The sequence below is a fragment of the Impatiens glandulifera genome, chromosome 2 (genome assembly GCF_907164915.1).
Source record: "Impatiens glandulifera chromosome 2, dImpGla2.1, whole genome shotgun sequence".
Taxonomy (NCBI): Eukaryota; Viridiplantae; Streptophyta; class Magnoliopsida; order Ericales; family Balsaminaceae; genus Impatiens; species Impatiens glandulifera.
The window spans coordinates 63,376,149-63,388,487 of record NC_061863.1 but is presented as its reverse complement, the minus strand read 5'-3'; the positions used below and the strand labels follow the sequence as shown (position 1 = coordinate 63,388,487).

Below are 12,339 nucleotides of genomic sequence, written 5' to 3'. Positions count from 1 at the left end.
TCATAATTAAAGACATGTTTGATCCTCGATCTAGTGGTTTCTCTAGTCGAATTAGATATAGAATGAGATTAAATATTATAAAGAGTTCGTCTCATAATAGAATTTTACTTTTGGTAAGACACAAACAATTGTCATTGTCTGAACAATACGTTATACGTTGACAAGACATTGATAGTTTTTTATATGGGCTTGCTACAAGTTGTTCGCTAAGATAAGTTCATATAACTTTTGGGGGGAGAAACTTTGGGAGTCAAAGATTCCATCCAATATCTCGTTTTTTGGATGGAGCATTAATCACGGTGAATTTTTTACTAATATGTGTATGAAAAAATGTTGTATTATGGTTAGTTGTATGTTTCACGAGAAAGTTGAATCGACAACTCATTTGCTTTTACATTGTCGAGATGTTGCTAATATCTAGAGTCTTTTGTGGAGTATCACTAAAATTCATTAGATAATGCCCGAGTCTTTGGGTAGTTGTTGAGAAATTAGGATTGATGTGGATAATATGACATAGCTACATAATTATGTTATCATCCCAATTATTTTTCGGTGGACTATCCAGTTTGAGAGAAATCGTCGAACTTTCACTAATTGTAGTCGTTCGATGCGTATCATTCATAATGCTATTATTATGATGTTTTATAAGATTCATTCCGGAAAGTTGAGAAGTTAATCGTTATTCTCAAGGATTTACGAACTCGATAACTTATTGTATAGTTTTTTTTATTTTATTTTTATTATTTTTCCTTCATGTCATGTTTTATTGTTGTGCTAAAACGATTTTCGTCATTTTTAATATAACCTTTAAAATAAAATATTTAATGATTTAAATTTAATTTTTTTTAAATAGATTCTAAATTTAACTATTTACGTTTTAATATATATTTACACAATAAAAAATTTATTTTATAAATATAATAAATATATAGTTAATTAGTTACAAATTTTTTTAATTAATATTATCTCATGCTTTATTTTTATTTTTATTTTTGAGTTTAATCAAAAAGGGTTAATTTTATCTAAATTATATATATAATTTAAAAGATCACTTTCTCTATGAAAAAACTTTGCATAATTACCACATATATATTAATATTTATATAAAATAATAATTTAAATGTATTAAAAATATATACTAAATTTATATCAATTCCAAAAGAGATTGGGTCTGGACTCTTGAGTTCATTGGGCTTGCTATTGGGCCGCTCTTTCTATAGTTAATCCAATTTGGGGTACTCAACTCAACTCTTCCTCTTTTTCTCCTAAATCTAACATTTACTTAGGACAGAAATGAAATTGGTGTTAAACGTAGACATTCTCGAAGTTAGAATATTATGGGTAATATGAAATGTTTATTTCTTTAATTGTTTTAATATTTTTTTTTAAATTATATAAAAATGTATAATATATTAATATAAAAATTAATTTAGTTTAATTAGTTAGTTACTTTATTAACTTTGTGATTATAGATTTAGAATTCAAGTTTTAAAAATACATATTGTTTTAATTTTTATTTTTAAAGATCACCTATACATATCCATATATTACATTATCATTGGGCCAGCCCTAAACCTATGAAACAAGTTTTTTTAACTGTCTAACTCTAAATTTACCCAGACCCGCGTGACGACCTAAAAACCTGATTTGCGTGGTGGCGCCTCTAAACAAATGTGAATATATATAGATATATATTAATTTTGATTGACAACTAATTTATATTATTAATTTTATTTATCTTTTTTAATCAATAAACAAATAAATTATTTATGTATATATAATGTTAAATTTTGATCTGAATATTTTCTTTAAGCATTATTAAATCTAAAAAGAAAATTGTACACAACATCATTTAGAGATTTAAACATTATGAGTTGAACATTAGTTGCTAATAATTTATAAATGATCCAAGGGAACCAACATAACAATAAACTTATTTGGATACAGATCCATCAAAAACATTAATAAAATTTGGATTATTTCCATTGACAAAAGGCATCACACTAATGGCTTTGAGGAGGAGGAGGAGCTGGAGCTGGAGGAAGGTTCTTTGTGATTCCAGCCATCTGTGAAATTGGATTCAAAGTTATGAGGTCGCGAAGCAGCTCCAACTCTTGAATTCACAGTGACATCATCGATCCTCAATCGATTCCTTTCTTTGTTGTTAGAATTCTCACTGAAAAAGTATTTTTGTGCGTAACTCGCAACTTGAGACGATGACTTTGTGATTACAAAGTTACGAGATATGCTCTGCCAATCATCCTTTAAACAGTTTTCCAACCCCAATAGAAACAATCTGCACATAAAAATAATCAAAAAAATTCAAGAAAAAAAAAGTGAGACAAAAGCTAAACAAATTTAAGGTATTTAATAAAATAAAATGAGTTACCTGTGTTCATTCGGTGTCCAAGGGAGACTATTTTGATGGGCACGGTTTGCCCATGATGGTATGGGTCTTTCTACATAACCCATTAAGTCGTAATTGGGTGTAGGGACGAAACCAGAATTTATGCGCCTAAGATCATCAACTAAAAGATCGTAATGACGTTTAATCTCATACATTGTTTTTCCAGGAATTTTAAGCGCGATCTTCCCCCATCGATTATCACGGTCTTCAGAGTACATTGCTAATGCCTTCTCGAACGCCTTGTTATCTTCTCTGCTCCACGAGGAAAAAGCTTGCCCAGAAGTACTCATCTTTGTCACTTGTATATTTGAACTAGAAACAAGATATTGATAGTGATTGATGGATTATTTCAGGAATGAGATAGTCTCCTTATATAGCTCTCACATTAAATCAAAAAGAGTGAAAAGATAATTGATAAAAATCTTTTATAAGAAAACTTTTATAAAATTGGTCAAAAGTGTAATAAATAAAGTTTTAAAGGAAAATTGAAATATATCTATGATTATCGGTTATCGTATCACGACAAACTAGTTGACAAGTCAGCTTACACGTCTTTAGCTCAATCCGAGTCTGCCACGTAATTTTTTTTAAAAAAAGATTGTTCATGTATATTAAAAATAAACTACATCACATTACTAAAAAAAATAATAATAATAATTAATGTTGAAGACAGATAGGATTTTCTGTTGCCAAAATCACCTGTTCCCCTCACATTCACATTGGAGGGGTAAAAGTGAAATTTTTTATGAAAAAGACTGTTTTGCCCTCTCCCCTGTGAGGGAACATGCGAAGATTCCGAGGTTGAAGACTGCCTGACCTTGACCTGTTTTCCCTATGTTGTAATCAATTCTGAAAATTGAGTTATTTTTTTCCTTTTGATCAATGATTTTTTTACTCAGTTTGATAGACAGGATCTATTGGCAGATTGTGCAAATCAGGTTTTCGATGACAATTTCTCTATTGTGTGATCTCTCTAAACAATTCAAAACAAAGCATTACCTTATGGGGGGGAATCATGTTAAAATGACATGATAAATTAATATCAAGAACTTTAAATGTCCATTTATTTTGCTCAATAGGTAGTATTGAAATCAGGGCACAAGATCTTTTCTTCTTACTATTGTTTATGTTTCTTTAAATAAACTTCTTAGAATTGTTTTATATTCTTGCAATTTTAATTTGCAATCATCATCATCAACTGCACTTATGTTTTTCTTTTTGTCATTTAGAACTATTTACTATGAGCATTATTATATAACTTGCTTATATTAAGCCTTTGACAAAGTATTCATATGTATGCTTCATAAACATTTGTATTTAATTCTTATTCATTCTCCATCCTTTATCATTCTTGACAAAAATGATTAATCTTTAGATTGAACAGGGTTATGTAGGTGGTGTCTTCTTTACTCTTTAATTTGATCAATAAAATTGCATATGTATCTCTTCAATGACTTAATTAATTAAATGATCTTCTCAAGAATACTGGTTTTGTTGGAATTTATTTGTAAACTTTACTTCAAAGTGCAAAGGAATGTACAAGTATTATTTATGATGTCCTTTTTCTTTGACCGATTTTTATTTATTATTGTTATGATCGATGTTATACATTAAATAAGTATCTTCCTTTATATTACTCTATCAGTTTAATATTCTTGCTTGGTTTTTGTAGTATATTTTAAGTATTTAGGACTTATTGTGAATTTCAGGGATATATATAATAATAATAACTTACTGTTTGATTCATACATTTTATTACTTACTTAATTTCCTTTTCTAGCAAGAGGAAATAAAGATCCATTTGATTTTATAACAGATAATGAAATTTATCAAAATAGTTGTTAGAAACTTGCTTGTCTTTTTATTTATAATAGTATGATTTCTTATAATATTTATCCACATTTTTTTTTAATTTGTTAGAACAGGGAAGAAATTGTATTTAATATATTTCTAGTAAGGCATATTAAAGAGCACCCTTCTTAAAAAGATTTACTCTCACAGTTTCAAACCCATTTAATCTCGTTTTCAAATCCTTATCGAAATCTTCCACAAGTAATTCTCAAATCATTAGAAGCTTTCAACTCAATTTTGATATAGGCTTAACCAACAATGTTCTTCAGAATTTGTTTCGAGAAAAAATGGCAGACTTTTTAAGAATCATCACAAAAAAATAAATTATCTATTAAATTAATGAAGAAACAAAGTCACCAGGTTTGGAATCACATGTTAAATAACTTCCACTAATAATAAATAAATTTAGTTAGGTCGTGGATAAATTTAAAAAATTGACACAATCTCATAAATTTAAGAATAAAAGACTCCTAATTTCTATCTTTATTTAACATTATTTTACCTAACAAAAATTAAACAATTTATAAAATAATAATAAATAAAAATATCTCTTTTAAAAATTATAAAATTTCATATTTAAATTACTTAATATATTAATAGACAAAACACAATTGTGGTCACAATGAACAATTTTAGTCGATACAATACACACGAATTAACATGACACGAATCTATGTTGACACGAATTAGCACAACATTACATTCCTTTATATTTCCAATAAGGAAGGTAGGTTTAATTTTCTTATGTATCTATATAAAATTAAATATATATATATATATTTAAGTAAGAAAGTGAATATAATTTTAAAATTATATATATAATTACAATATGTTATTATTTAATCCTAATTAAACAATTTTTTATTTAAATAAAAATTTTATACATTTTGAATAACACAGTTATATAGATTATGTGCTAAAAATTATTCGATAAAACACCAAATAAAATGTGAAAAGGATGCATATTTTTTTTTTAAATTACAAATAAAAAAATATATGTTCGATTAAGTACTATTATTGTAACACCTCTGACTCTCACTTTAAATAGACCGAGTGCAGAATGTTTAAAAATGTATATTTTTAAGCGGAAAACAGAAACATTTGCGGAAGAGTTATAAATATATAAGTGTCATTACAAAACCAGACCCTTTAAAAACAGAAACGGCCCTTTACATCAAAAACAATTATAACATGGTCCTTTAATACAAAAACATTGGTCTTTAAGTGCCAGACCTTTAAAGCACTTGAACTACATCTGTCCCTCCTCCCACACACACACCTCCCCTGTACCCTGTCCACCCTCCAAGCTTCCCTTCATGGGTCAACAGAATGTTGTGGCTGTGTACCTACACCACACAAGTATAGTGAGTCTAAAGACCCAACAAGCATATTTAAAGAGAATGTAAAAAGACAAGTAAAAGTTGCCTAGTATTGATGTGATGACTTGTAAAACAATTTATAAAAGTGTTAGAACATAAACATCTTTGAGCACATACTGACCCTTTACATTTCAGAGTTGATCCTGAAAGTTAGGAATCCTGTTGAGCACATAGTTGGAAGGACACTTTTCGAAGTCTATCCCTAAAGTCCACAACCTGGTTAGACCTTTGTCTGTGTGGGTAGGATCTTCTAGAGCTCATCCTAGATCCGTCCAGTCCATAACTCATTGTCCACAAAAACGTATTATACTTTTGAAAAATAGAACTTACCTTTGAAACAGATCATGCCTTTGAAAATAGAATATACTTTGCAAAAATAGATTATATAAACAAGTGTGGGTTTCTAAAGATGAGTTGAGAAAAGAGCTTGCCTTAGATGATCTTGCTCCTAAAGGTGCTATGGTCTTGCTTCTAAAAGTGTGCCTCTGGTTTTCTTAGTAGAGAGATGGTGGAAAAGAATAAAATGAAGGAAGGGGTGCCCTATATATAGTACTTAATAAGGCTGGTCACCAGCTTGTCATCAACTGAGTTTAATAATAAAATAATCATAAGGGTTGGTCACATGCTTGTCTTAGGCATGAGTTAACAAAAGATGGCTGGTCACCTGCTTGTCATCAATTGGGTTTAATAATAAAATAATCATAAGGGCTGGTCACCTGCTTGTCTTAGGCATGGGTTAACAAAAGATGGTTGGTCACTTGTTTGTCATCAATTGGGTTTAATAATAAAATAATCATAAGGGCTGGTCACCTGCTTGTCACAAACTAGGTTAATCAAAAAGGGCTTGTCACTTGCTGGTCATAAGCAAAGAGGGTTGGTCACCTACTTGTCACCAGCTTGTTGCCTATAAAAGGGTTTGAAACATGAGGTGGCTAAGCATGAGGTGGCACAAGTATGGGTTGGAAAAATATAAACAGTCGGACTCCCTCGGTCGGACCCCCCTTGGTCGGACCCTCTCGGTCGTGACATAGATTTTCTCTCGGACCCGATTTGACTTGGGCCCTTGGTTTCTGCTAGGACCGAAGTTTACTCGGTCTAAAATAAAATTTTGGGTGTGACAAATATACCCTTGATATAGCTTAAAATAAGTAAATAAGAGGTCAATGACAATTTTATCAATTGGAGGTTGACTAACATCAAGTTCAAACTTGTAAAATAAAATATAAAAAGAACTCATTAAACTTATGAAAGTGTTATATCTTTGTGATTAAGGTTTTATTTTATTATTTCTTTTTTGTGTGTGTAGAACTCAAATTAAAAATATATACATAATTAAATAAAATATTTATTGAGAGTAACTTAATTTTCCTTAAAATAATATATATATATATATATATATATATAAATCATTCAACCATACACTGATTTTTTACAGAGACTTCAAATATTTTAATATTAAAGGAAATATCTCACCAACATAAAAACAACTAAATCAAAATTAAAAACTGCATGTATTTACATTTTAATATTTAAGCTAATATATATATATATAGCATAATAATAAAAAATTATATCTTCTCTTTTAAGTTAGAAGAAAATAAAATAAAACCTTGACGTAACTTATTGCCTCCCACTTATATATATATATGTGAAAAATGAATTGAATACAGAGCAGATAATTACAAAATAATAGAAGAGTACCAAAATGAGATAAGATATGTTGCGATGTTTATGGTATGATGATGGATAAGTTGACAACTGACACAAATTTGTAGATAAAATATTAATATTCGTAGCTTTATCTCTCTCCATTTTTCTATAAAATGAATAGAGGATTCATATTGATTTATTTGACAGTCTTATAGGTTTAATTTACATGCACACTCTTTAATTTATAATTTATTTGAAATGTATAATATATATAATTAAATGAACAAAGATGTGGAGGGTAGATGAACCTTTCTTTAAACTTGTATTTGAACAAATGCAACCAAGATATCTTAAAATGTTTTCATATTAACTTTGGGACAAAATTCTATCATTGTACATATAAATTATAATGAAATACTTCTCTAAAATAAAAAGTGCAAACCCAGGAAGAGACACTAATAATAATAATAATTAAAATGCTAATTTATAATAAGAAAAATAAGAGATAATAAGAAACAAACAAAAAAAGATTCATTTCGACTCTAGAGTCTAGATACACCTGCATAAGTATAAAGTAAAAAGCAAGCTAAAAGTTGGTTTAATGGGTTCATACTTTATACATATAATATATATAATATATATATATATATATATATATACTAGTTGTATCATGAACATTTTCTTCTTATCGAATTATTCCACTTTTAAAGTACCTTCATTCTTCATCTCTTATAGATTGTTTGATGTTCAATATTTGTAATTTCTATTGGGTTCTTTTGAAAAAATATTATTGTTTGAGGTTATATAATTTTTTATTTAGTTGAACGTCGATATTATCATTTTACATGGACTTGTGTCCTTATGTTCATGTGTTCTAGTCTTTATTCCTAATCATTTAAAAAAAAATATTTTCTCCAAATAATTAAATTTGTGTATGATTCTAAAATTAATCAAGGGTAAGAGTTTATTATAAGAAACAAGGTCCATAGAGATGCAAGGCCCACGTTATGGTTGTGACTTGTGAGTGACCACTTCTACACAGGCAGTTGTTGGAATTGAATTTTTTTTTATGTCACACAACCAAACACGTACCACAACTCTATTCTCTCTCCTCCACTTGCAAGTTGCATCTTCTATATATTAATCGGAATTTAAAATTGAGAGTTATTTAATTAGGATATATTTTAATCTAATAATTCACTAGCTCTAAAAACTATCTTATAATCTCAACGGACGAAAAAAAAGACACAAATAGTGTGAAAGTAGTTAGTTATTCAAATGTCTGGAATTTTTAATCTTTAGTTATTCAAATAACGGAATTTCTAACCACCCTTGTGGGGCTAGAGAGGTTGAGGGTATACATGCATGCACCTCACTCATTTGTCTTTTAAGACCTGGTTTGAGTAGGTTTTATTCAAATTTTCATAGGTTGTTATTCGAGTGCAATATCATATCAATATCATTTTTATAAGAGAATCTAGGTTCGGGTTCGGGTTCGGGTAGACTTAAATCCACCCCTAAAATAATATATATATATATATATATATATTACAGTAGAAATGTGATATTATACCCTCACAATTTCTTAATTTTGTCTTGAATTCATTTAAATGGGAAAAAGTGCAAAATCTACCTAAAATCTACGTTTATGGGGTAGATTTTTCTATTATTTTTTTAAGTTTACTTTAAATTATTTTCACCCAAACTCGAATTCTTAAATATTCTAACCATCAAATCACTTATTTAATCAATTAAAATATCTTTATTTTATCTTAAAAATAAAAATTAAAATTAAGGACATCAAAGTAATTTAACAAATTAAAAATTCAAATAACTTTTATTTTGTCAACAATATTTTTTTTATTGATTTTTGACAAAATAAAAATAAAAAACCTCAAATAACTGGAACAATGACCTTGTAACTTGTTTGAAGTAGGATTCTTAGGAATTAATCTGGAAAAAAAGGTTTTAGAAGTAATTAAATTGTGGTTATTTAATTTGAAAGAAAAATAAAATATGGTAATAGTACATATTAAATAAAGAAGATGTACTATTTACAAAGATCCCCTAGTAATGATAATAGTAGCATTCTTTCTGCATTTATTATTCCGTTTATGTGTTTTGTGGCCTTGGTGTTAGCTAGACATCACAATCCCCACAAGATTTTAATTAGAGAATACACAGTCTCTCATTGGCCACAAACCCTAAACAAAATCATTCCTCAAATCTGTTCATATGAATGGGAAATGACAGACTTTTCCTCCTCTCTCTCTCACCTTAATTCACCATCACCGCTAACTGAAAACTATGAAAAAGATCCCACCTTTCTTGATCACACTCTCATACAACAAAAACCCAAATTCGAGTGGGATTTCTCTCTCTCCGCCGTCGTCTCTTCCGCCGCCTCTCTCTCAGATACTCTCGGCGTCGTTGAATTCGACCCTTCTGATACTCTCTTCGCCACCGGCGGAATCGCAAGGAAAATCCGCGTTTATAATTTGAATTCTCTCCTCTCAAATGGCGGCGCGTGTGATTACTACATCTGTACTCCGGCGAAACTTAGTAGCCTGAGATGGAAACCTCACTCTGCCGGTCGGGTTATTGGATCATGTGACTATGACGGAGTTGTAACGGAGTATGACCTCGAGAAACGGGTGCCCGTTTTCGAGCGGGATGAGCACGGCGGTCGTCGGGTATGGGCAATGGATTATTCTAATTGGGATCCGGTTATAGGCGGGTCAGCATCCGACGATGGTACAATGCAAGTCTGGGATCCACGATGCGATGGTGGAAGCTCCATTGCAATAATCCGACCCAGCAGTTCGAACCAGATCCCGGTTTGTGCGGTCGAATTTGATCCGTCCGGAGGACCAATGGTGGCCGTCGGATGTGCTGATCGGAGAGCATACGGGTTTGATATCCGACGGCTATCCGTTCCGGTTTTTCAACTTGATGGACACAAGAGAACGGTGGCTTACGTTAGATTTCTTGATAATCAGACGGTAGTGACGTCTGGTACAGACGGTTGCTTGAAGCTGTGGCGCACAGCTGATCAGCGACCGATACGGACGTACGTTGGCCACGTCAACGCTAGGAGATTTGTGGGCCTGTCTGTTTGGAGAAACGGTGGGTTATTGGGCTGTGGATCGGAAAATAATAAAGTTTTTGTTTATGATAAAAGATGGGGAGAGCCCATTTGGTGTAATGGGATTGGGCCTAATGGGCAGCTCGGAGATGCATTTGTAAGTTGTGTTTGTTGGCGTCAGATGACGGCGGAAGATCAATGTACGTTGGCGGTCGGTGGATCGAACGGGGTTTTGCATTTGTTTGAAGGGAAGAGAAAGATTCAGTCACAGTAGTCGAGGATGAGGGTAAATTTTATAATTTGCTTCTTGTCAATTTAACATATGAATATCTTTACTATTATTTGGGGGCATTTTACTAACACGGTAAAAAGAGATGATTTAAACATGTTTGGGTCATGAAAAGTATCTAGTTTCGTTACATAACTTACATGTTTACACTTAATTTTCTAATATATTTGTCTACCTATTAATTTCTTTTTATTACCTCTAATTAAAATTATAATTACATTATCAATTGTTGGAATTCGAACTTGATTTTTGTTGCCTATTTGTTGTGGTTTGGATCCAAGTATACATAATTTTGTTATATACAATAATACAAATATATAACACCTAAAATTATAGGGAGAGTTGAATTTGAACAAACAGATGATATAAATAAATTAATTGTTTTCCAAATATAGATTTAGCTCACATTAATGGAAAATGAAATTATTTACTTGAGTAGGACATTTAATATTTTGTATAATCCGAATATTCGATCTAATTCGTGAATACCGAATTTGTGATTTCTAATCGAATTTAAACAAATTCGAATTCAAATATGGTTTTCGAATTGATTTTCGAGTTCAGATTTCAAATCGAGGATCAACCTAAGAAGACCAAATTTATTATTATAATTATTTTTAATAATATATTTTATTATAATTTATATAATATATTTTATTATATATTAAATTAGTTCAGTTATTAACCTTTTCTAATCTCTAAAACTTTAATTCCTAAAATGATAAAAGAAAATGCAATTATAATTATTGTATTGAAAAGTAGAATCGTGTAGGGTGTTTAATATGTGATCTGATCTGTACCGAGTATCTACCCGAATTTGAATTGATCGAATTCAAATTTCAATATTTTGTTCGGTTTTTGAATTGATTTACAAATTTTTTTAAGAATCCGAACTAATAAACTCGAAAATCAAACCAATTAACCCCTTAACCTTGAGGTCTTGAATATATATAACATGATACCAGCATTTTAAAAATTGATACATTATTTATTAAATTTAAATTATATTAGAAACTTAATGTATCAATTTTAAAATTATTTTTTGAGTTTTGATAAGGTGTTATTTGAATTTGAAAAATAAGTTATTAATAATTTATTAAAATATTATATAAGATTAAATAAAACAATATTTAAATTTTAAATTGATTTAAATTTAAATAATTTGTAAATATATTATTAAAAAATTTTAATTAAAATTTATTTTTTTAATATTAAAAAATATATATATATATAAATTATTTTTATTAAATATAAATAAGAGAAGAGATTATTAAAAATGATATGATTTGACAGAAAGTTAATACATGAATAACTCTAATTAGAACTAAATAAATTAATTTTTAATAGTTATAAAAGTACATAAGTTCATCGTGAACTTTTTTTTCTTAAATAAATTAAACTAATATAATGAATTATATAATGATGCTTAATTTTTAAAGTGTCCGGATTGCCAGGTCGAGAGTTATGGTTAATTTGGATATATACGTGAGAGTAAATGGATATTTAGGTCGGATTGTGGGTTAACCCGCACGTAAACTTAAAACGGTTAAAAATAAAATTAAAAATGATATGTATGGTTTGAACTTGCAACCTAATAAAACGAGTACAACCCTTTAACCAATTAGACTAATAACACTTTATATTTTAAATTCAACACCAAATTTGATAAACGCGATTG

General features: G+C 29.4%; 2 protein-coding genes across 2 annotated transcripts; one reads left to right on the top strand and one right to left on the bottom strand.

Annotated features, from left to right (window-relative positions):
- Nucleotides 1-1,998: 1,998 nt before the first annotated feature.
- On the bottom strand, nt 1,999-2,697 carry LOC124925178 (transcription factor SRM1-like). Its single transcript, XM_047465148.1, has 2 exons — nt 2,390-2,697; nt 1,999-2,296 (listed from the first exon to the last, which is right to left on the bottom strand). Exons 1-2 carry the CDS (start codon nt 2,695-2,697, stop codon nt 1,999-2,001), a joined length of 606 nt encoding a protein of 201 aa, XP_047321104.1.
- Nucleotides 2,698-9,434: 6,737 nt separating this feature from the next.
- On the top strand, nt 9,435-10,877 carry LOC124926705 (WD repeat-containing protein RUP2). The gene has a single exon (XM_047466984.1). The coding sequence runs from the start codon at nt 9,534-9,536 to the stop codon at nt 10,644-10,646; it is 1,113 nt and encodes a 370-aa protein (XP_047322940.1). The 5' UTR covers nt 9,435-9,533; the 3' UTR covers nt 10,647-10,877.
- Nucleotides 10,878-12,339: the final 1,462 nt, after the last annotated feature.